We start from the raw sequence: 24865 nt of genomic DNA on the forward strand, positions 1-24865 counted from the left end.
CTCAGACTTGAAGTGAGGTAGATAAACAGAGAACAGCTCTCCTTTGTTGTGCTGGTTTCACTGAGGGGGCTCCAAGTGCTTAGACTGGATCATGTATCTAGAGATAGACACTGAGTTTTGTTGTTGAAGCTGCTTGTCTAAATAACACGTCTGCTTGCCTTTAGCCCCTATAGGTTATCCACAGGGCCTGCCAGACTTGACTGTTTCCACCCCTAAGCTCAGAGTGCACGTGGGTGAATCGGTCTTAATGGGATGCGTGGTCCAGCGCACAGAAGAGAAACATGTGGACAAAGTAGATTGGATATTCTCGAAAGAGAAACATGCTGAGGTAAGGAAGAGGCATCCTGGTCGCACAGACAAGCCTCTGGCTGGCGGTGTCAGGATGGGAAGGGTGTGGGAGAATCAGTCTTTTGAGTCTTCGAGGTAGTATTGCAAGAGCTTTGGAAGGTGCCATCACTGAGCCTCCTGTTAGCTTGGCCACTTGAATGTGAGCCATCAGCAGGGTAAATTATCTAGTCTCCCTTGTGTTTAACACCATCCCCTGCTGTGAAGAAGAAGGTGGCCATGATGGTACCAGTGCTTAATGATCCAGAGCCAATGGGAGCTCTCTCAGTTGCTTTCATTGTCTCCTTCGCTATAGGACGGTAGAGGTGGGTGTGAGAGGCCGTTCCTGTAGACAGAAGAGCTCTGAGCTAGGTATATGCAGGAGGGCGCAGGTATCTCTCCCCATGTCGGGATAGATTCTTTGAGCATTCTTCTATTCTGGGGGACTATACTTTGCTTCTTTGCACCCACTTGAAGTTGGGATCTAATACCCAGGCAGGGGATATACTTTCATGAGCTCTCTGACTGGGAAACTGTCTTCGGCCTCTGTCACAAGATCTGTGGAGATGTGTGGCTGTCAGGACTGCCTGTGAAACATGCCCCAAAGAGTTTGCCGCTGGCGATGTAAGATCAATGTTTGCAAGTCAGCGACGGCTTTTGTAGCTCAGAGAATAGTCTCTGCCGACCCCGCCAAACTCCTTCACTCAGAATTACACTTCTATTTGCTATGAGAGAAGACGCAGATCTATGGTGGGAGGAGAATTAAGGATGCTCTAGGGCTCCACCTCCCAGCCTGCAACCAACCTCCTGATGACTCCTTCTTTTGTGGTATTGCTGGCTGGAGAGGATAGAGTTGAGGGGAGTGGCAGCCATCCTGCTGGGAACACCAGCCACAATACCAGAGGAATTAGGTCATTCATTTGAGTGGTATTTCATCTGCTTTGTAATAAGACAGGAAATGGTTATAAAAAAAAGTTGCAATACCCAGATTGCAGAAGGTGTTGCATCTTTTTAAAAAAAATGTTGTAAGAAACGAAAATGCAGATAACCATGTTCCATTTGTCTGTATAGAAAGTTAGTCATGGAGCCTTGTACAAGCTAGACAGGTACCTGTTACGTGATCATTATTACGGGCTAAGTACTTGGGGTCATTTTAATGGTGGTAACTTTGATGTGTCCACATAATGGTCTTTTCGATCCAGACTCCTTGTTCCTCTGTTGATTTTCTTCCCATGATTCTCTCTGTTACTCTCAGAGTGAATACGTGCTCTTCTACTATTCCAACCATAGCGTGCCTAAAGGGCGCTTCCGGAACCGCTCACATTTGGTGGGGGATGTCTTACGTAACGACGGTTCTCTCCTGCTCCAAGATGTTCAAAAGGCTGACCAGGGAATCTATACCTGTGAAATCCGCCTCAAAAATGAAAGCGTTGTGTTGAAAAAGCCTGTGTTACTGCATGTGCTACCAGAGGAGCCTAAAGGTATGGGGACCCTTCCCTCAAAGAGGGGCCAGAGGGGACAGAGTGCTTGTGAAAGAGAGATGGAGACTGGCCAACTGTCTCCTTTAGGCTAACTACCCACCGTAGGGCGAGTCTTCAGTAAGTGCTAACTATTAGTTTGAACATACTCCTTCTTCACAGAGCCCCTGGGAAGCTTGTATTGTCCTTTCAAACTGTCTGAAAATGACAGTTTGGGCTCAGGTGACTGGAATTGTGGTGGGATGAACAGTAGAAAGTTTTTTCTTCACTTTGACCAAGAATCTCAGCCAAGACTGTAACCCAAAGAGGCATTATACCCAAAAGAAATCTTAAGAATAAGTCTCACAGGCAACCACTGGTTGCTGTTAAATTGGTCTCCAAAGATGGGAGGGCCAACCAGCTGCTGGAAGGAAAGTTCCCCAGAGACAGAGGGCACTAATTTTTTAATTGTAAAGACTGTTTCTTACTTAGAGATGGTGACTCTCTCTCTTCCTCCTTCCCTCCCTCCCTCCTTCTTCTTCCTCCTCTTTTTACATGTATTTTATTCATATGAGTGCTTTGTCTGTGCAGTACATGCATGCTTGGTGCCTGAGGAAGCAGTTCTTCTCCGTGTGGGTGCTGGGAATCGAACCCCAGTCCTTCAAGGACAACAAGTGCTCTTAACCACTGAGCCGACTTTCCAACCCTGAGACAGTGACACTCTTAGACTTCTCGGTTTACTTAGACTGAAGATGGCAGCAAGCACATGAAACTGCACATTCCAGAGAGGTTCTGGACTCTTGTTGTGGGAGAAATTTCCACTCATCTCTTTTTTTTCTTTTTTTTTTAATTTATAAAGTACCTACATTTAATGCAAAATTGAGATCCCTTTTAAAAATATCATTTTACACAATCCTACAACTGAGTATTTTCATATCTTATCTGAAATATATTTGAATGTACATACACTAGTCACATAAATTTGATAACAATATAAATGCATGATTTCTCATTTCATTATATGCCTTTATAAAGATTTTTTTTTCACTTTAAAATGTGTAGAAGGGGAAACACAGCTATATTCAAGTTGCACCTTACTGTTTTAAATGTTATAATTCCACAGGTACACTGTATCACAATGGTTTATAGCAGCAAGTCTACATGTAGATATTCATTATTGATGTTCTGATAAAATAGTGGATCAGATTTCATTTCTCACACTACAAAACAGGAAAACCAAAGAAGCTATATAAACTAACCTTTTGAGCTATGGATAAATATGTCAGAAATACATACATATATATTCAGTATGTATTGTATCCAATACATATGCAGTTTATTGAAAATAGTATGTATGGAACTAAATTAGGAGCTTCCTTTTTTGGTAATACTAATCCTTCCTCTCCTAGATGTCATTTGTTGCCTATAGTCCTTTGCCTAGGGATAGGATCCTTTGAGTGTTTCATGTCTATTGTTATCATTGTTCAGGTCTTGTTTAGGCAGCCGTGTTGCAGAGGAATCATGGGTGTAGCTTCTCTGTCGTGTGTAGGAGACATAGCCGACTGTCTGGTCCTTGAGCTGTTCCAATCTTTATGTCCCATCTTCCATAGCATCCCTTGAGCCTTGGGGCTAGACTTGTGTTATAGATGCATGCATTGAGGCTCAGTACATCACAATCAGTGTGCTGTCTGCATTTCGGTCAGTTGTTTTCTGTAATGTCCTCCATCTGCATTACTCAAGAGGCAATGTGGTCACCTAGCTATGATTGTGGAAGAGGCAGATGTCTCTGGGAAATCCATTTTGAAGAAGGGAAGAGATGGGAATGAATGTTGAGGAGGAAATTGGTGTAGAGCAGAGTTCCTCTGCTACACTGAACAAACATGCACCATCTCTAAACTCCCTGGGGCTTCCAGTCTCTTGAGGGTTAGGGGCATCTTCTCTGACTGAACCCAAACCTGGCAGTCCTTTGCTGTATATATGTCCTTCTAAAGGGTCTTCCTTCTCCACAGCTTCTTCCAGCTTTTCCCTAATTCAACCGTAGGGGTCAGCAGCTTCTGTTGATTGGTTGGGTGCAAATATCTGCATCTGACTCAGCTGCTTTTTGGGTCTTTAGGAGGGCAGTCATGATAGGTCCCTTTTTGTGAGTAACCTCAGTAATAATGTCAGGCCTTGGGTCCTCCCCTTGAGCTGGATCCCACTTTGGGCCTGTCCCTGGGCCTTCTTCTCAGGCTCATCTCCATTTCCACCCCTGCAGTTTATGCAAGTCCTTTTGGGTCTAAGTTACTTCACTCAGGATGATATGTTTTAGTTCTATACATTTGCCTGCAAAACTCAGGATGTCCTTGTTCTTAATAACTGAGTAGTATTCCATTTTGTAAATGAGCCACATTTTTTTGTATCCATTCTTCTGTCTTGGGACATCTGGGTTGTTTCCAGCTTCTGGCTCTAACATCACAGGATATACATTATCATTCCAAAATGTCATATTGAGGAAATACTGGACCAAATTAAGACCAAAATCCAGCTGGGCAAACTCAAAACTCTCATGTTCATATCAATTCCTTTCATCTTTGTTCATTGCAACAAACGTATTTCTCTTGAGATGTTTCACTCCCTGTTAGCAGCTTCCTTCAGCAGGTAACCCACAGCTTTGTCAGCTCTAACACCCTGGGGTCTTCAAGGCAACTTCAACTGCACAACTTCTTGATCCAGTGTCTGGAATCCAGATATGATTTTCTGGGCTTGGGTTGCTTCTCCGACTCTGCCCTCTGTAGCACTCTAGGCTCTGGTCAATCTGCTCCACTGCTGTTGCTGTTCATGGTATTGGCTTCTTTAATTCACTGGGGTCCTCCACTGCAACTATTCTTTACCAAGAGCTTCTCATGAGCTTCTTTCATGGGGTCAAGCCTCAACTTCTTTGCCTGATACCTTCAGTCCCGGGCTCTCAACTGCAACTGAGGCTGCACCTTCACCAGTGGCCTTCTGTGACCTCGCAGAGTACCATGACCCCTTCACACCTTTAAAAGAAGTACCACCTGGGTCATTCTTACACATTACCAAGTCCAGCTGAGGCACGAGGTACAACTGTGTCTGTCTCTGGGACATAGCTGCTTTCTGCTCTTAGGAAACAGAAGCTTTTACCACAGTGATGCTGGTCTCCTGTTAATCACCTGTAATTTCTTAGCTCCAGCAAACCAGCATGAATTGTCCCAGTAGTCTCCTTCTCCTCTTGACTCTAAAGCCAGAGCCACATGGCTGAAGCTGCTGAGTTCTGCTGATTGCTGGGGCTAGAAATGCCCTCCTCCACCCATCATTACATTATTGCCAGTTTTCCATTTTCTGTGAATTCATTCTCTGCCTAAGCTTGACTATCCTTTCATCTCTTTTCTAATAGACTAATGATATCCAATTTAATCACACCCAGGGCATCTTAATGTGTTTGCTGTAGCCATATAAACATTTCCAAATAAAATGTGTAAATGAAAAATTATTAGAAACCCACAAAACTATCTATCTCATTCTTAGCCAAGTGTGGTAGACCGTGCCTATGATCCCAGCACTTGAGAGATTGAAGCGTTTCTGGAGTTCAAGACCATTCTCAGCCGCATTGGAAACTTGAGACTAGCTTGTCTCACAACACAAAAGGAAAACAATACACTGCTTTCTTTAGGAGTGAAGGATAGTGCGAACTAACACAGAAATTCACAGCTAGAAAATGTTCAGAGAGTGAGAGACTCTGGAGCACTGGGTGTCATCATCCAAACGCTCCTCTCAAGGCTCAAGAAACTCCGGAGAAGACTGATTTGTAAGAGCCACTAAGCAAACAGTGCCTTCTAGACACAACAGAGACTGTGGCAGCATATGTGGGACCTACCTGTACAGGTTCAAGGCAGAAAGGGTCCTAGCACTCAGAGGGAAAAGTGGCCATGGGTTCCCACTCCTAAACAAGTTCCTGTTTCAACTGATACCCACTGGCAAAGGAAAAGTCAGTTTTCTTCAGTGGAGTCTTATTGGATATATCAGCCACTCCTCAGGGCAGACCCCATGCCTATTAGATAAACACAAATGCAAACACACACACGCACACACACACACACACACACACACACAATGCTATTTTTGTAGACTTTTTGTTTGATTTTTTTGTTTTATTCATCTTTGCTTGTTGATTTTGACTTTCAGTTTTGTGTTTTATGGGGTTCGTTTTCTGTGTGTTATGTTTATTATTTTTGTTGCCTTTTCCTTCTTTCTCTCTCTCTCTCTCTCTCTCTCTCTCTCTCTCTCTCTCTCTCTCTCTCTCTCTTCTTTTGGGTGGGGGAAAGGAACATGGACTGAGGTGTGTACAAATGTGAGGAGGAGAGGAACTGAGAGAGAGGGAAATTAATGAATTTTTTTTTCCAATTTGAAAAAAAAAAGTGTGGGCTAGGGCTAAGGATGGTTCAGTGGTTGAGAGCACCAACTGTTCTTGCAAAGGACTGGAGTTTGCTTCCCTGATTACAGTGGCTTATAATTCTAGCTCCAAGGGGATCCAACTCCTCTGGTCACTTTTAAACACCTATACACATATGCCAACACTATCTCCATGACATAGACTCATATCTGAAAAAGTAAAAACGAACCTTTAATAAGCATGGTGTAGAGGAAGGGTGGATGGCCTCAGGGCTGCTGGCCGGAAAGTAGAGTGCTATAATCTAGGGTTCCTACTGTCCCTTCCTGGTTTCTGTCCTTAGCTATGAAATTCCTAACAAACCCTCTAGCACCTTGTCTTTCTCTCATGGTGCTAGCCGCACTCCTGGAGCTGTGTCTTCCTTGTTCATCCATCTCTGGCAAGCCTTTGGCACAGCACTTGGTAGAGTGTAGGCAATCAATACACATTAGGGTAATGGGTGAAAATCTCAAACTAATGCCCCTCGTGGGAATCCAGTTTGTGAGAATGGACCATAGGAGATGGCCTGCGGCCCCTCCCATCATTTTCCTACATTCTTTTTTCTTAAAGCTGTAGTCCTTCAGGGAAAGGGAGGAAGCTGGAGGTTAGCTTTTCCTCAAGATTCTCCTGTGTGTCCTTTTCCTACCTCTGTTCTCCGATGCTGCACCTACACCCTCCTCCATGACATGGCTGCCCTTTCCAGTTTGGTGGATAGAAAGAAGAACTAATAGGGGCCAGTGTCCAGAGCTGAAGAAGCCAGGAAAACCGGCTGAGATTACATTGGGGTGGTCAGGTATTTCCTTAATCACTGATGAGGAAACCCATATTTCTTCCCCCATCAGTCAAAACAGGAACACATAGATCTAAGCCCTAATGGTTTTGCCTTATTGCCTGGTGAACAGTGAGTGGTCCACTTTTTTATAAGGGTGTCTCTGTCCACGTGGAAACTCCATGTGTATAGTCATCTGTATGATTTTCCCTTGCAAAGTGTGCTCTCCGGTTTACAATCCTCCTACTCCTCCGACACCTTTCCATAGTTCCTAGATATTTTAGGAGAAAAGGGCAATAGTTTCCAGTTCTTTTGCTCTAGCCCCAGGCCGCCACCTCCTCCTCCTCACGTGATGTGAAAGAGTACAGTGCATCGGAAAACTTGTGGTTTCTTTTCTCTAGGATTCTCTAGTATCGAGCATGTCCTTAACATATATGAAACTGGATGGGCTCAAGGGACTGAACACGCATGTTATACAGCGACTAATTGCTATGCAGCCTGTAGGTGTCTGGCACATGCTCAGTGTGTTGGAAAGACTCAGAATGTTCAGTTATTGTTATTGCTTTAAAGTTATTGTTATTGATTTAAAGTACAAGTGTTCAGTTCTTAATGTGCTCATATAATTGAGAGGGAGTTCCTTCTCTGCTGATGCTTTTTGGAGTGGCCTTTCACTTCCTGCAGGAGAATTCCCTCCACTGAGTTCAAGTTCATACTATTTTCTTTTGCTTGCTTCCCACTGTGCAGCTCTCTCACTGGGCAGGAAGTTCAAGGTCCCCCAGGGAGGCAACTTGGATGAGAAGTCTGCTTCTGCATTACATTTGTTCGCTTGGAACCTTGGTTCAGCATTCTTTGGAAAGAACTCTGCCTACTTAAGACTCAGGCTCCTGCCTCCTTGTGTGCTGTCCTACCTTTGCCTTCTTAGTTCACCTCATGGTTGCTTTCTGTAAGACAGTGTGGAAAAGTTAGCGACGTTCTGCTTGCTTTCCTTTCAGGGACCTATCAGAATGACTTGTTCAGAGAGAATAAGGCAGGGTCAGCTGCTTGTACAACCCAGTGAAAGTGGGGACTGGGGTCAGATGGGGAGGGAAGCTCTGGAGAGGGCCAATGAAACAGAGAGAAGTCAAGGGGGAGAGCCGGCTACTTCCTTGGCCTAATTTGCAAGGAAGTCTCATGATCTGTCTTGAAGCCAGAATTAAATTTCAAGCCAGTCCCAAAATAACTTGTAATATGAGTACAAGAGGTTGAAGAAAGTTGTTCATGATTCATCTCCCCCGCTCCCCCAGTTAGAAGAAAGAGCAAGTTAAATATGAGAGTGAGTTTTCGGACTTGCCACTTCCTGTTTGTGCTACGCCAGTGTGGGTCTCTATGCCCATGAGCAGAAAGCTGGGCCTTTTTCTGTGCTTACTGTGGACTTCAGATATAAGAGGAACTCTGGGAAGGGGGAAAGATAGAGGCGTTAAAGTAGTGTAAAAGCAACAGGAACCTCGGATGTGGTGGCTGTGAAGCATGCGAACAATTCTCTTATGCTGGGACACCATGCTCCTTTGAGAGAAGAAAAAGACTCTTGGATATTTGATTCACATGTTTGGTGACCGTGACATTTTGCTGTTGAGAATCCTTAGCTACACTTTAGTGTGTGTGTCTGTGTGTCTGTGTCTGCTGCATTTACACAAGGCACGGTTGTATTTGCCCTCTCCCATCTCTTTCCACCATTTTGCTTTGAGATAGAATCTCTCACTAAACTGGAAGCACCGCCATTTTTGCTAGCATGGCTGACTAGTGAGCTCTCCAGTCCATCTGTCTCGGTTCCTGAATGCTGGGTCCCAGTGTGATGAGCCACCATGCCTGACTAGGGATTGGAACTCAGGTCCTTTGGCTTGCAGAATAAGCATTCTTACCCACTGAGTCATCTCACCAGCCCCCAGACTTTATTGTCCAGAAAGTCTATTTGATTATTCTCTAAGTCTGACTCAGTTTACATTTCTGTTCCCAGAGCTCAGAGTCCGTGTAGGCGATCCAATTCAGATGGGATGTTTTTTCCAGAGCACAGAAGAGAAACGGGTAACCAAAGTAAACTGGATGTTTTCTCCAGCAAAGCATGCCAAGGTAAGGAGAAGGAAAGCCTCACTGTACTAGAAGCCCCTGGCTGGAAGCAGAGCAGGGAGGGGAGGATCAGCTTTCAGGTCCTTTGATGGGGTGGCACAAGCCTGGGCTTTGGAGTTTGTTAGATCCGTTTTCCTGCTTTAGCTCTTTGGCTAGGCAACGTTGACTTCTTGGTGGGAAATATGATTTTATTGAAGAGAAAGAGGAGTGAGGGAAGGGTATAAGGAATAGGAGGGGGGAGGAAGGATAGGGAAAAGAGGACAAAAATGAAGAGAGGAGGAGGAAATGTGGGAGAGACAGGGGAAGGAGGAGGGGGGAGAGGAGAGAGACAGTTGCTTAACTTTTAACATTTCCAAGGCGTGATGTTCAGCTGGACACGGTAAGCACTTTGTACATGGCGTAGCCGATGCATGAGATACCCTTTACCTCCTCTTTGTGCAGTCCTTGTCGAAGGGGGGGGGGGGCGACTGTTGTGGCCTATTCAGGAAAGCAATGGGCTAGGCATCAGAGTACAGTCACATTCTTATCCTAATGAATGTGTGCTATTTGTAAGCTTTGCCTGGTGCTCCATTACTCATTTTGTGGGATGGAGAAAATTTTCTTTACCTTTGTGAACTTTCCAGGGCTTGGAATTGGTAGCTCCCTGGGAGCCAGAGTGAGAGAGAATTCACCGGAACTGTAAAGCAATAGCAAGTTAGTTCACAGATCTCAACCATGTATTTAGGGCTCAGAATGTACAAGAAGGCTGGGGAGATGGCCCAACAGGTTATGGTATTCACTGCCAAGCCTGATGACCTGAGTCCAGTCCCTGAGTCCCATATGGTAGAAGGAGAGAACAGAGTCTACAGGTTGTCCTCTGACTTTTTACATTCACACCATGCAACTGCCCCTCAGTAGATAAATGTAATAAACATGTGTTATGAGTGATATCCTAGTTGACATATTGATGATAAAAGTCAAAGTGCAAAATTTATAAATTAAAATGTATTCCAAGTAAACTCACTAACAGTCATTTGCACGGACCTGACTCTTGTATGCTATCTGAGGGGACCAGAAAGGGCAGCATTGTGGCAGAGGGTGGGGAAGGATAGATAGGTAGCAGCCCCAAGTTCACTCCTAAACGCTTGTACTGCATTTATGTCTTTATTTATTTACACACTCACACATACACATACACACATATACGTGTGTGTGTGTGTGTGTGTGTGTGTGTACGTGCACCACATGCATGTGCATGCCTAGTGTCCATGGAGGTAGAGAGAGTGTGTGTCACATTTCCTGAAACTGGAGCACAAATGGTCATGAGCCACCATGTGACTGTTGGGAGCTGACCCTGGGTCCTCTGTAAGAAGTACTGGTAACTGCTGAGCTGACCTGGACCAGCAGGGAGTCCTTTCTTGGCAGGGTCCTAAGTGGGAGTTGACCTTGAGATGAGAAGGTAAAGAAAAAGGAAATCTTTTTTCCTGCCACCAGGAAGTCTTGCCCAAGCTAATACCTCACGTAAGCAAGTTTTAAAAGAAGTTGTACACCAAGCTGGGTGGTGGCGGCACACACCTTTAATCCCCACTGCTTGGGAGGCATGGCCAGGCAGATCTCTGAGTTTGAGGATAGTCTGGCTTATAGAGCTAGTTCTAGGAGAGCCATAGTTACACAGAGAAACCCTGTCTCAAAAGCCCAAACAAACAAACACCAGAATAACAAAACCAAAACAGAGCAGCACTGTACACTGTACTTTTTAGGGGAGAAATGGGACAGTCAGCAGAAACAATGGGGTGCAGTCAGCAGGAAGCTAATCAGGCAATGTTGCACAAGGGGAACACAGGCAATGTCTCAAGAGCATTGCAGTCTGGACACACGGCACCCTTGAGTCTAATAACCATAGCCCCTTAGGGTGGGAAGAATTGTGTTCTCGTGATCTGAAGCCACAGTTCCTCCGGTACCTTAGCCCCAGGCCATTGAAGGCTCTGGCAAGCATGTTCTTGGTTTTATAGGAGCCATGTTCCTTCTCCACACATCAGGGCCTTGGGAAAGCCTTGGATTGCCCAGATCTCTGCACTGAATCCATCTCTCCAGCCCCTGCTGTCACCCACCAAATGATTCACAACAGAAAGAGGACTTGGGGTCAAGTCTCTCCATTTGTGTTTGTCTCTAATGCATTACCTTTCTCTAATGCATTCATTACCTTTGCCCAAAGACTTCTCTTTCCTTTTCCCTTTTTTAATAAAAACAAAAACAAAAACAACAAAAACTAGGGTGAGAGAGGTGGTAGCTCATGGGTGGAAAGGACACTTGCCTTGTGTGCTCAAGGCCCCGGTTTCAGTCCTACCACTATATATGCCACAACCATCATCACTAAATACCCACACGCTTTTGTAAAACATCTCAACCCCCATTCTTGTAAAGACCCTGTTTTGATGGGACAGTAACGGTAGAGATGGAGGGTTATTCACAGCAAAACAAAGATGAGGTAGGTGTCAAAAACAATAAATAATACAGAGCTCTGGAGAACCATTAAGCTACTATGTAGATAGTCAGGGAAGCCTCACGAAGGTGGCATTTACATAGTGATCTGAAGTGCGGAGATTGGATGGATCTAGTTATAGGAGTAGCAAGAACAGTAGCCTGGAGACCAGCTTTCAGGAAGTAGGCCTGTGTGACTAAATCTAGTGATGGAATTGAAGAGAGTCGTGAGAGAGGAAAAGGATTGGGAGGGGGTCTAGGAGAAACGAGGGGCCGGGGAAGGTTTAGAGTAGAGGCACAGTGTGCTGCATCTTAGGCTTGTCATCTGCTGCGGACACTGTGGGGAAGGGCAAGCGTGGGGGGGGGTGTGAGAACGCTGTTGCTGGAGAGATGTTCCTGGTAGAGATGAGGTGGATCTGTCAGGGCAGCAGCAGGGAGCTGAGACGGGGCACTGGGCTGGGAGTGTAATTTGAAGGCAGAGGGCACAGGATTATCTGGGGAGTTACATGCAAGTTGCTCAAGAAAGCAGAGTTAAAGATGACACCAAGACCTTTAGCCTGAGCATCTGGAAGAAGACATTGTCATTGACCAAATTGGGATGGACTGGAAGGAACCGGTTTGGAGGAAACAGTCAATTTTAGACATGCTTTAGCTGCCCGCTGGAAATCCAACTGAACACGCTACATAATAAGGAATACTTTTGTCTTTCTCTTTTTGGAAGAGTAAAGAGCAGATTAACTTTATATTCTCATTCTCTCTGTCTCTCTGTCTCTGACTGTCTCTTTCTCTTCCTCTGTCACTCTCTGGTTTTTAGCTTTGGTGTAGGGACTTGAACTCAGGATTTCACGTATACCTGGCAAGCACTCTGCATCAGAATCACAACCCTAGCCCTCTTTTCACTCCTTAGTCTGAGACAGTCTACTTAAGTTACTTGAGCTTGCCAACCTCCTGCCTCAGCCTCCTGAGTCGCTAGGATTACAGGCCAGAGGCACTGACCCCTTTAAAACCCACCTCTTCTGACGAAACACTTGTTTATGGTTTGGTCTTGTGATCACCAGCACACACGTTGTACACGTGCATATGAACATGGGTAGTGAGAATATATATATTTTTGTATTATATGGATACATCGCCTGTCAATTAAAAGGCCAATGGCCTATGGCTTAGGCAGGAAATGGGAGGTGGGACATCTAGAGAGAGAATCTAGAGGATTCTGGGATGGAGCTAGGTGGGGGAGTCACTGGGAAGATGTGATAAAACGGACACATGGCACCTGAGCACGGGTAACCAGCCACGTGGCAGAATGTGGGCTGGAATGAATGGGATAGTTTAAGTTATATCTACTCAGACAAGAGCCTAGCTATATGGCCAAGGTATTTGTAAATATATTTTGAGTCTGAGTCTTATTTCTGGGAGCCTGGGGTTGGGAGGAAGAACCAGGCCCAAACTTCAACAAACACGACTTCTGTGTTATCTAACACCCTTCCTGCCCTTGCATGGCAGAGCCTTGTGAGCTACGAGATCTCCCCCACAGTCCTCCCCTGGCCTCACGCTTTTGCCCCTTCCTTGTAGGAGGAGATTGTCTTGTCCTATGACTTCAACATGCATAGTGAAAACTTCCAGAGCCAGGGTCGCTTCCGCAACCGCGTAGACCTGACCGGGGACGTCTCCCGCAATGACGGCTCTATCATGCTTCAGACAGTGAAGGAGTCTGACCAAGGAGTCTACACTTGCAGTATCTACCTGGGGAAGCTGGAGTCCAGGAAAACCATTGTGCTGCACGTGATCCAGGAAGAATCTCAAAGTAACTAATATTTGGGTGAAGAGGGCTAAGGGGCCACGCACGACAGCAGGGCTGTATCTGGAGTGAGTTAGGGAGGCCCTAGGCATGCGCAGTGGAAGGAGTCACTGCTTCCAGGGGCTAGCCTTGGGCTTGTACAACCCTGAGAGCTGGCCTCCATCAACCTGGCTCACCAGATGCCTGGGCTCTCCTTGCTCTGTTTCTGCGTGCTGTTAGGCCTGGAAAGGAGGCCTAACATACAATGAGCAAATGTACAATGAATGAGCACCAAGTCTTTGCCAAACCCCGCTCTCGGCCAGTGCAGTCCACTGAGATCTCAAGTCATGTTTGCTTGGCTTTGAGGGAGTTGCACATTTATGCGGAGGGAGACTAATCCTAAGCTGTGAGAGACAGCAAGCGACAGAGAGTTCTGGACATAGGAATGTTCCAGAAGAAGAAACAGAGGGGTTTCTGATGAAAGGGTTTACGTTCTGGCAAACACTGTGCGCCGAGGAGAAGGAAGATGAAATTTTACCGACGGAGGCAGGTTGTGTGAGGCTAAAGCTAAATCTTAATTTGGTTAGCAGTCAGGATGTGGGCTGCAGACTTTCCCCCTCACCCGGGGCCTGAAGGAGCTGGCTGTGGTCGGCTCAGGTTGGGGGGAGATGACTAGAAGGGAGGTGCTTGAGGGCTTTAGGCCGGAGACACCTTCTTATCAGTGCCAAATGGTCCCAGCCGAAGCCGGAAGCAGGCGAGATGGGTTTCTTCAAGATATTTCTTCATTCCTACGTGTGTTCTGTTCCCACAAGCCTTTCTTCCACTCCACAGAGAAAGCACACCAAGGTGGGGCGTGGGGGCTCACTTCCTTCTGAGGCCGCCCCACCCACCTCTACACCCCTTTCTTGTCTCCACACACCGTCCTGAGGCAGATGAATTCCCTTCCTGCCCTCGGTGGAGCTAACCTGTGCTCAGGTGTCATCCACCCATCATCCACCTGTCCGCTGGGGATCCCTCAGGCCTGGCTCTTTAACCCTGCACTTTCTCCCTTTCTTGTTCAGTCTTGCTCAGTTCAGTTCCTTCTTCTGCCAGGGCCCCAAGTTAGCTCTCCCCCCACAGTTCTGTTTTCACTCAGATGGCCAGGCCCACACTAGTTTCTATCACCACTGGCATGCAGACCCCCCTGTCCCCAGCCTACTCTGCCATAGTGATATTAGACACTGGGCTTAACCTACATTCTGTACTGGAAGCAATCAGACGGGCATCAGTGTTTATAAACGGCTGTATGGGTCTCTTGATATCTGAAGACATTTGGTTCCAGGACACTCTCCTCCACTGAAAATGCCAACATCTGTGGATGCTGAAGCTCCTTATAGAAAAATGCCATATTAAAAAAATGGTGATTGTTTATAACAGATACAAAACCTCCTGTAACTAAAGATCACCTCTAGATGGCTGCTAATGTCTTCATTCCTATCTGTGTTCTGCTCTTACAAGCCTGCCTTCCACTCCACAGAGAAAGCATGCCAAGGTGGGGTGTGGGGGCTCATCTCCTTCTGAGGCTGCCATCAGACATGTGTACACCCCATTCTTGTCTCCACACACCATCCTGGGGCAGATGACAGACAGTTCTTCCCCGTGATTATTTTCAGTCCACAGTTGGTTGAATCCAAGGATGAGGGCTGGGTTTGGGGATGGTAGGGCTTGTATGCACGTACATATTTCATCTCTGCCAATTTTCACAGATCCTTCAAATATGCATTTCTCTCCCTCTTCCCCTCTCCCCAGCATTGGCTAATGCCACCATCATGGGTGTGGTTATTTAACTGAATGCCAAGGAATGGCCCTTGATCTGTTCCTTTTCTAATCTAACAGGAGTAAGTATGTCCTGTCATTTCTGATGGTGATTTTGAGGTCACCTTCCTTCCAGGCCATCACCAACCTTAGTCCTGGCTGTCTTCTCCTCTATTAAACTAGCCTTCAACCAGTTCCTGCTGTCATTCTTAGTCAGGGCCACCTGTCTAAGTCACAAGGCAGAGCATTGCATTCCACCACTTAGAGACACAACTCAAATTGACTTCTCTGTGACCTGTAGAAGAAAAACAAACAAACAACAAAACAAAACAAAAACCCTCTATGCTGAGGCGATGAAGCTCCTTCCTGACTTGGACCCCATTGCTTCTCCATTCTTCCCACATCCTCAGCTTTAGCCTTTGAAGGCACCTGTTGATCTGCTTCCATTCCCAGAAAGCACTCTGTCAGGCAACCAAGTGCTGGGCGTGATGTCCTCTCATCCTTTCCCCATATTATCAACAGCCCAACAAACCGAATGTCCCTTTTTAAATTCACATTAAAATTGAGCACTTGCTGGCAAATGTCTTCTTCCTGTGCTCTGCACAGAACCAAGCACCCCTTTTTTTCTGTACACTTTGTTTCCATTACAGACGTCTGTTGTCTTGCATGTAGAAAATCTTGTGGATTTCTGGTTTTGTTTTTGTCTCCCTCCTTGAAGGCAGGAACTGGGCATCAGTTGTCTTTGCAGGCATCCTCTGTGCCTAGGGAACTCTGGTGCCAAAGAGATGCTGATAGATGTCTTTAGAATAAACAAATGAGCCGAGTGAAGGGGGCAATACTGTAGAATACTCAGAAGCTTTATTTAGCACCGTGACTATACAGCTGGGTATGATAGCATATGCTCTTTCCAAAACAATTATTTGCCCATAAAAATATCAGTGGCCTTGAAAATGCTTGTCATCTTTAGTCATTTGGTAAACCAAATTTTAACAGAGTTAATGATACAAAGGGCACTCTAGCATAGCTGCTTCTCCTGCCAACTTTAACCCACACGTTAGGGCTAAGCAAAGGGGGTTGGGCTGGTTCTTATTCTAATGGGGATGGTCTCCCAGTTTCCTAACACAGGACGCAGCCTGGCTTTCTCCCTCTGCTTCCTGACCTGGCTGCTGCTGTTTGGCATAAGGCAGTGGGGCTCTCAGCTCCTTTCTAGGAGACTGAGACCCTCCCAATGCTCTCTCCCTTTCCCAAGGGTCAATTTCAACAACTCCTCCGACTGATGGGAAACAGCCGGGGATCCTGGATGGGAATCAGCTGGTGATCATTGTGGGGCTCGTCTGTGCCACTCTCTTGCTGCTCCCAGTTTTGATATTAATTGTGAAGAAAATCAAGTGGAATAAGAGGTACGTGACCATCCCCCGCCACTTCAGTTAGGAGGCTGGGTGTGTACACTGACTCTAAACGGAAGTGGTAGGGTAGCCGGATCACCCTAGCTGAGCCTGATCTTGTATAATCCAAAGTGGGAGAGAGTGCCAGCGCCCTGTGATGTTGCCCGGGTTGTTATATTTGATGCCATTGTAGGTGACTCTGCGCCCTTTGTGCCACCCTTCAGACAGGCTTGGGCATTACCATACCATGCTCATTTTCCTTGCTGTTATGCAGTTTATCAGCTTCCTCACAAATGGAGATTTAAGTGGAACACAATTCACATATAGACCTCCTGCACAAAGTGTGGCAGTACCTGGGGACTGCATAGGAGAAGTTATTAATTGGGGAGAAGAATGAGATAGGAAGGAAATCCCTATGTGTCCCAGGCTGGCTTCGAACTTGTGATCCTCTCATCTCACTCTCTCACTTGCTGGAGTTGAAGGTGTGTTCTATCATGGCCAGCTTGAAATGTGTTATTTAATTGAATTTCATCACTAGTTCTCCCAGGCTCTTAGAAGTGTCCAAGTGCCAGGGCACAGATGGTAGGATTTTACTGATTATTGGCAGCTCTTCAGTTTACGGGCTATTAATGAAATATGTTGACAGCTTATGCTAATGTCCCAGTTGAAATCACAGCAGTTGGAAAGACCCCATGAAGACCAAGGATTATTGTCTTTTCTTTTTCCTCCTGTGCTGGGGATTGAACCCTGTGTCTTGCACATTCTAGACAAGCTTTCTTCTACCAAGTCACAGAACCTCTAGCCTCATAGCACTGAGACCTGAGTGACTTTTTCCAGGGGAGTGTACATTCTAAAGAAAGCAATTGTGCCTGCTAAGGTCCACTCCCTACTCCCAGAGCTGTCTGATTTACCTTTAAACTTGCTTAGCCCCTATAGGGGTCATCTCTCTAGACATGATGCATTTGAACAGAAGACCAAGAGCCAGACTGTGTAGTTTCCGCTCACAATTTATGTCCGCACTGTGGTCCTCAGTGTTAAGGAAAGCCAACCTTCTAAAGAAAAACCTCTATCCTGAGATTCCCACATAAATACAGTCGTTGTAGCTTTGCTACTAATAAGAACCTGGAGATGCTGTGAATAGAGCAGCTTTCAGGAAGGCGATGGTGGGAGTGGGTATTCTATTCAATCTACCATTGCATTACAAGCCAGCGTGTAATGGCATGGGACGGTAGTCAAGAAGGTTGTAAGGGGAAATGTGCAGTATGATCTCAACTACAGGAAGGAAGCAATGCAATGCTCATGTCAGAAACCTGTGGGCCAGGCATGTTTTGTCTGAGACTTCGCTTAGACTGTCATTGACGGAGGTTCTGAAGGATAGTTCTGAGGAGTTATTAGATGATAAAGATAATATCCTGTCCAGTATGGGGACCATGGAAATCTGTATAGTATTGATTTATTTGACAGTGAGAATATACAACTTTATAATCATGGTTCATTTTTATGCTTGTACTTTTTTTTTTTTTAAGTTCTGCCTTAGATCAAAACAGAAAAAAAGGGTACATTTAATGACAAGCACATGAGGTAACTGGCCAAGAGATCAAAGACGTAGGGCCTGATCATGGAAGGTCAGAGCATTCAGCCTGGTGGGGAGGTGGGGCGGGGGAGGAGTAGCTGGGACTTCAGATGCCATTGTGCCCAGTCATGTTCTAACTCCTGCTCTGGGACAGAAGTCGTTAGTGTGAAAACAGAAAGGTGAAGTCACACTTCAGCCAAACCTTCCCCAGAACGGTTCCCACTTCCCACCAAAAGAGCTGCTTTTGTGTATTTAGTTTCTCCTAAGAAGCTCTCCGTAAAGAGATGCAGGGGTCCTATGTGATGGAGGCATCCCACTGGATGTGAAAGTCCCATTCAATGTAGCGTTCCTTCTAGGGGCACTCGGCATATGGTGGGAGGTTTGGAAGTTAACTCCGTGTGCCTTTCATTCCTTACAGTTCAGTAAGCTCTGTGAAGAGCCTGGAGAGCAAAGAGAAGACTAAACCTGAGGTGAGAGAAGAACCTGCCTTCTGAGGGGGTCACCGACACACACTTTAGCAGGAAACACTGGGGAGGTGTAGGATGGAGGCTGTCACTTGGGAACTGTGTCTCACCCATTAGCTTCAGCTCTCAGCTCATAGACCAGGGCTCTGTGCACAGCGATGACTCCGGAAGCCTTTACCACCGCCTCTGAGGAATGGCCTGGGCCAGATTAGCTCTGGGCAACAGATCCTGGAGTAGTATCGGAAAGGGCTCCAAATTTGGGATCAGAAGGCTCCGCTACCTTCAGGAGCTAAGGACTTACTGATTAAGAGCAGGTGTTCCGGAACCTTTAGAGGAGATCAAGATGGACTTCCCCTCCATAGGACTTTGAAGTGGAGTTTCCAATAGGAGCTGAGAAATGAGTTAATTTCCCTGAGCTCCAATATTCTTTCACTTCTTTCCCCCCTCTTTCTCTCCTTCCCCCTCTCCCCTTTGAACTTTTAGACACACTTCTCTTTGATCTGTTGGCTTCCTAAGTTTTGGGTTGCTTTTGTCCCAAGAGTAGGATTTTTGTTCAACCTGGTTCAGTCCTTAGAAGCCTGAGAATGTGTCTTTTTTTCCCTAAGAGTGACAGGATGGCGGATCACAGTCCTCAGCCCTCACAGCTGTGAGGCTCAAGGAGGGCTGTCCTTGCCATATCAGCTCTCTGAGAGAAGAGAGATGATAACAGCTAGCTGATAATTAATATCAACTTGCTGTGACTAATCAGAAGGAAGTGGACATAGTCTACAAGCTATTCCAATGGATGAGGGTGGTACCCCTACTGCCAAACCAATACTTAGAGATGCAAAGATGTTTGGTTTTGGAAGTTGGTGTCCTTTCCTGGTAAATTAGCTTAAGATGTCTGAAGCCTGAATTATTATCATTGATAATTCAGTAGCTCTCCTGGTTTGGTTTGTTGTTGTTTTTTTTGTTTTGCTTTGTTTTTGCTTTGGTAGCAGAGGCCCGGTGAACAGGAGTAACTGCTCCCCTTCTTGGATGACACTCAAGAACTTTTGTATTCTCTCCACCCCAGAAACATATCTACTCCTCCATAGCTACGTGGGAGACAGTAGAGAAAGGACCAAGTGGAGAGTCAGAGGCCACCTACATGACCATGGTGAGAATGATGCTGGGTCCTACTGGGCCAGGTTTCTGGAAAGGGAGGAGGTGTTGGGGAGGATACACCAGGCTCTGGGGGGCAGGAGTGGTGAGGTCACCTGAAGAGGTTGTTTGTAGAGGACTGGGTTTTGTCCCAAGCAGTAGGAAACAGGGAGAGTAAACCCTGTTTAGGATTAAAGTCGCCAATAGAGAGCACCAGCACAGTAGGTAAGAGCCTTCCCCGAGCATGGCTCTGGGTAAACCAGATGTAGAAAAGTATGTTAGGTCATTGGACAAGACTGGCAGGAGAGTAAAAGGTAAAAGTGGGGGGCTAGGGATGTAGTCAGGTTATAGAATGCTTGTCTGCCATGGGGGAAGCCCTGGGCTTGACGCCTGGCACTGTGTAAATTGGTTGTGGGTAGTACATACCTTTAATCTCAGCACTAAGGAGGTAGAGGCAGGGGGATAAGTTCAGGGTCTTTCTCAGCTGCATACCCAGCTTAAGTCAACCTGGCCTACAGGAGACCCTATCTTAAAACAAGCCGTGTGGAGGACTGGGGAAGTGGCTTGGTAAAGTGCCCGCTGTTCAAGTGTGAGCAGCTTAGTCTGAATCTTCAGAGCTCACAAGAAGCTGCCAGCACATCCATCTGCAATCCCAGCTTGCTTATGGCAAGATGAGAGTTGGACACAGCCCAATATAGGTGACAAACAAGAAAGAGACCCTGTCTCAAACAAGGTGGAAGGGAAAGACTGATACCCAAGGTTCTCTCCTAATCTCTGAATGCACACCACTATATGATGTGCTTGTACTCATACACAAAAATGCACATGCACACATACATACATGCACATACACAAATGTATATGCACACATACATGCATACACACAAATGTATATGCATACACACAAATGCACATACACAAATGCATGCATTCATGCACACAAATGTACATGTACACATATGTACATGCATGTTTACACACAAATGCACATGCACAGATACATACATATGCACACATAAAAGTACCTGTATGTGTATACACACATACACAGGTATTTTAAAAGGTAAACGTTTACCTTTTGGCCTTTGGCTTTATTTAGTTTTGAACTCAGCTATTAGCTTCTCACAATCCAACTGTCAATGTAGGCTGTAGGCTGCATTTCAGAAGATAGGATCAAGTCTAGTTTTATTTGACTCAGGAAACTCCAAGAAGAAAATCACCTAGAAAGGCTCCCTGCTGTGCAGTGTGTAGGGGTAGGAACAAAGGAATTGACTCACAGTGGCACAATGTGAATTTGTAGACTAATTAGTCATCCCCACCCGTGATAGAGCTGTGCTCTGTTGAGTTCAGGAAGGCAGGCCTCCCAAGCATGTGGAATGATGGGCTTCTGTTTGCTCCTGTCATAGTGCGCAGAAGACACATGATTCCCAGCTGATGGCAGTGGAGAAAGTTCTGCCTAGGCATTGTGAGAACAGAGGTCTGGCCCTGTTCCATTAAGTAAAACATTAGCCCTTCTGAAGTCACGGATGAATAGATTCATTTTCTTCTACATCCCTCTTCCATTATTGCCATGTGATACTCCAGCAATGGGCCAAACCTCATCCTGGCTTTTAGAAGCTGGCTGACATGGTTATTGGTGAAAGCATCACCTATAAACACAGTCCATAGACCCTGGAGACACAGCTACCCACATGCTGTACAAGGAAAACAATTCCTCTGTCCCCCTGATGTCCTTGTCCCCTTGATGCCTCAGGTCTGCTAAAGTATGGGTGAGATGAGGCCCAGGCAACAAACACAGAGGCCTTCAGGCCTGGCCAAGTCACAGAGAAACCCTATGTGCTGGGCTGGAGACTTGGCTCAACAGATATGAGTCCATACTGTTTTGTCAGAAAACCCAAGTGAGGATCTCAAAGGTCATGTTAAGCAGTTTGTAAGTGTCTGTGATTTCAGTTCCATGGGGGATCTGACACCTTTGGACTATGTGGGCAACTTCACTCCTCCCATGTACATGCATGCGTGTGTGTGTGTGTGTGTGTGTGTGTGTGTGTGTGTGTGTGTGTGTATAAAGCAAATCTTTAAAAGAAAGAAACACATGCCAGGTGTGGTGGTATACAACTTTAATTCCAATACTCAGGGGGCAGAGGCAGGATCTTTGGGTTCCAGGCCACAAAATAAATAAACCCATGGGAGACTGGCAGATGGATAAACCATTAGGATTTCTTGCTCTGTAATCATGAGGACCAGATTTCAGATCCTAGTACCTTGTAACAAGGTGGGAATCCTGCAAATGCCTGTGTCTCCAGCTCCAAGGGCCAGTCCCATATCTTTTTGTATCTTTTTCTGCTCCCTGTATATAGGTATGTACATACATACATACACACACACACACACACACACACACACACACACACACCTGTGGCCAAACTCTGGGCTATGGGCTCCTATTTGAAACTGTAACAGCAGAGGTGTTCTTTGATAGACAATGACAAGAAGGAGTTTGTCATTTTGTTGCTGTTGACCTGATTAAATTGTGTTAATGTAGTCTGTTTCTTTGTTTCCAGAACCCATGGATTCAGCCAACCATAGACTGAAAGTATCTGGGAAATGTCTATAAATAGCATGTACAGACTTGTTTTTGTTTGTTTGTTTGTTTTTAGATATTACATTATAACACCTAATTACATGGCCTTTGGATGGTTGGCTCTAAATCCTGCCTCTGTAACTTAGCAGGTGATGGTTAGAGGCAGGTAGCTTCGGCTCTGAAACCTTGTTTTTCATCTTGGAGCTCAAGGTCATTCTTTGCTATATAGTACATTTGAAGCCAATCTGGGCCACATGAGACCCCATTTTATTGGGCGTGAGGACCAAATGAGTCAATGTATGAAGAATTTAGTATTTTACCCAGCATATAAGGAAAACCACAACAAAAGACTGCTACTATTATTTTTTGACTTTTTTTTTTCAGTGATGGGGATTGAACCCAGGGCTTTTCACATGCTAGACAAATACTCCACTGCTGAGCTTCATCCCCAGCCCCTAACTGTGTACAAATGTGTTTTATTTTCTTTTTTTTTTTTTTTCTCCACAGCATCCAGTTTGGCCCACTCTTCAGTCAGATCCAAGTAATGCAGTTTAAAAAAAAAAAAAAGGAGTCAGCTTGGGGAATTCCCAAAACAAAACAAACTTTCTGAGAAGAAAGGAGAGACTCTTTATGGTGGTCCCTGGGGCCACTGTGCCAACTATTTTAGACTTGTGCTTTTCAGCTGGTCTTGGCCTCCATCAAAGGCCTGAAGATGGAGGCTCTAGAATCCTGCAGGAAGACTGAACTGCTCCAGATAACTAGGCACTGGCGAGGGGAGGGAGATCGTGGAATTCTCCCAGAAGGGGTGTGCTGGCTGGTGAGGATGGGGAACTACCTGATCTATCTTGGGCTTTCAAGCACTCCACTGGACTGGACCTGTAATGTGAACAGTGCTTTGCTTGTTTGTTTTTATGGATGAGCTACTAAGAGACTCATAGAGATAGATATAAACCAGTAAAAACAAGTCTTTTGATGAATTATCCCCAAATAAGTGCGGTGTCCCGGATGAAGGGCAAGTGGGGACATTTGAAGCATGGAACTCCTGAGAACTTGTCCTTTGAGGAGAGCCACAGTGGAGTCAACATTAGGACTGGTTTGGTTCTGGGGAAAGGTTTAGGGGTAACTTGTTGGAAGTGGGGCATGATAACAGCTCTGAGGTTTCCTCATGCTGGAAATCTGCATTGGTGGCTGAAGCTAGGCCTGTGGAGTTTGCGCATCCATCTTCTTCAAAAGTGTTGAACAGGCTTGCCAAAGCAAACAGACAGTGATTGAATTCTTGGTCTGAGATATGAGGTTCCTATACTTTTTACTTTTAAATCATGATATTTAAAAGGATTAATCTTATTTAATTTTTTTTTTTTTAAATGGTAGTGGTGCTGGAGAAATTGCTCAGCAGTTAAGAGAACTGGCTGCTCTTTGCAGAGGAGTAGGGTCTGATGTCCAGCATCCACATAGTGGCTCATAACTGTTTGTAACTCTAGTTCCAAGGGAGCTGACACTTTCTTCAGGCCTCTGTAGTCACTGCACGCACATGGTAATAAACATACATAGAGGCAAAACATCCATATACATAATTTTTAAAAGATGTTAAATACGGACTAAATAAAGATGTTAATCTTAAAAATCTTTTTTTTTCTTAAAGTTGACTTAATGGCTCATGGGGGTCAACTGGGACTCCAATTCTGGTCACCTTTTCCCCCTCATTCTTTGTATCTCTCTCCTCGTTGCCCATTCGGGGCAATAGAAGTCTTCTCTAAGTCCTTCCTTCCCTTTTACTTACTGGGAATTGATTTGGAGTCTTGCTTCTGCCGATGCAAATATTCCTTTATTGAGTTACACTGGCCTAGTCCCTGGGCCACTGATTTCTTTGCCCATAACTCAGTGATAAGATCTGTTGCTGAAGACACCATACACTTGGGTAAGCACAGAGAACTCAGCCTGAAGCCAACTGGAAATCTTTCATGTTGGGTAGCCCTCATGGTGCCAGAGGGTGCTATGAAGACTACTGAGGGGTCGCATAAATGGTCTTACTTAGTGCTGGACTGTGCACTGATACACACTGAACCTACGGGACAATAGTTACATGACCTTTGTGGGGTAACCAACAACTCTCTGATGGGATTTGAGGCCTGTTTCATAGGAGGGAATTCATGCCCGATACTATAATCCTGGCCAAAACTCTATAGCTGGGGAGGTTCTAGTTTCTGGGGTCAGGGATGACTACTACTATTGTTTTAATAAATGTATTGTGAAACTGTTTTCTATATATTTGTGTCTGTACTAAAAGATGAGGGCTGCTGTCAGCCTTGGCCAGAGAAGCTTCTTTTTTCAGTGTGCAATAGTTGATGCAGAGATTTGTAAGTGGTCAAAGCACTGGAAGTAAGTGTTACTGCATGCTAATCCCTACATGGGATGTCTATATCCAGGCCACCAAGGCTCAAGGACCATAGCTGGAGGGGGCAGGGAGAGCTGGGGGATGGAGAGCAGTGTTGTAAACTGTGGATACCTGCAAGAGATCTAGTCAACCAACATTCTAGCACCACTGGGGAGGAGTCCATGAGATCCCACCCCCAGCTGAGGGAGCTGACGATGATTGGGAGAGTGTGGTGATTGACAGGCTACCCATATCT

General features: G+C 45.6%; 1 protein-coding gene across 1 annotated transcript; it reads left to right on the forward strand.

The window, feature by feature from the left end:
- The first annotated feature begins 204 nt into the window (after positions 1–204).
- JAML (junction adhesion molecule like) lies at positions 205–24437 on the forward strand. The gene is made up of 8 exons (XM_080930758.1): positions 205–328; positions 1580–1805; positions 8970–9082; positions 13112–13343; positions 16360–16510; positions 18487–18538; positions 19587–19670; positions 22743–24437. The coding sequence occupies exons 1-8, from the start codon at positions 248–250 to the stop codon at positions 22788–22790; spliced, it is 987 nt and encodes a 328-aa protein (XP_080786884.1). The 5' UTR covers positions 205–247; the 3' UTR covers positions 22791–24437.
- Positions 24438–24865: the final 428 nt, after the last annotated feature.

The sequence above is a fragment of the Micromys minutus genome (assembly GCF_963924665.1).
Source record: "Micromys minutus genome assembly, chromosome: 16".
NCBI lineage: Eukaryota > Metazoa > Chordata > Mammalia > Rodentia > Muridae > Micromys > Micromys minutus.

Coding starts and splice junctions, on each gene's coding strand:
- JAML (XM_080930758.1), top strand. CDS start 248: ATGGGATGCGTGGTCCAGCGCACAGAAGAGAAACATGTGGACAAAGTA. Junction 13,344..16,359: donor GATCCAGGAAGAATCTCAAA/GTAACTAATATT, acceptor CCCTTTCCCAAG/GGTCAATTTCAACAACTCCT. Junction 19,671..22,742: donor AGGCCACCTACATGACCATG/GTGAGAATGATG, acceptor TTTTCTCCACAG/CATCCAGTTTGGCCCACTCT.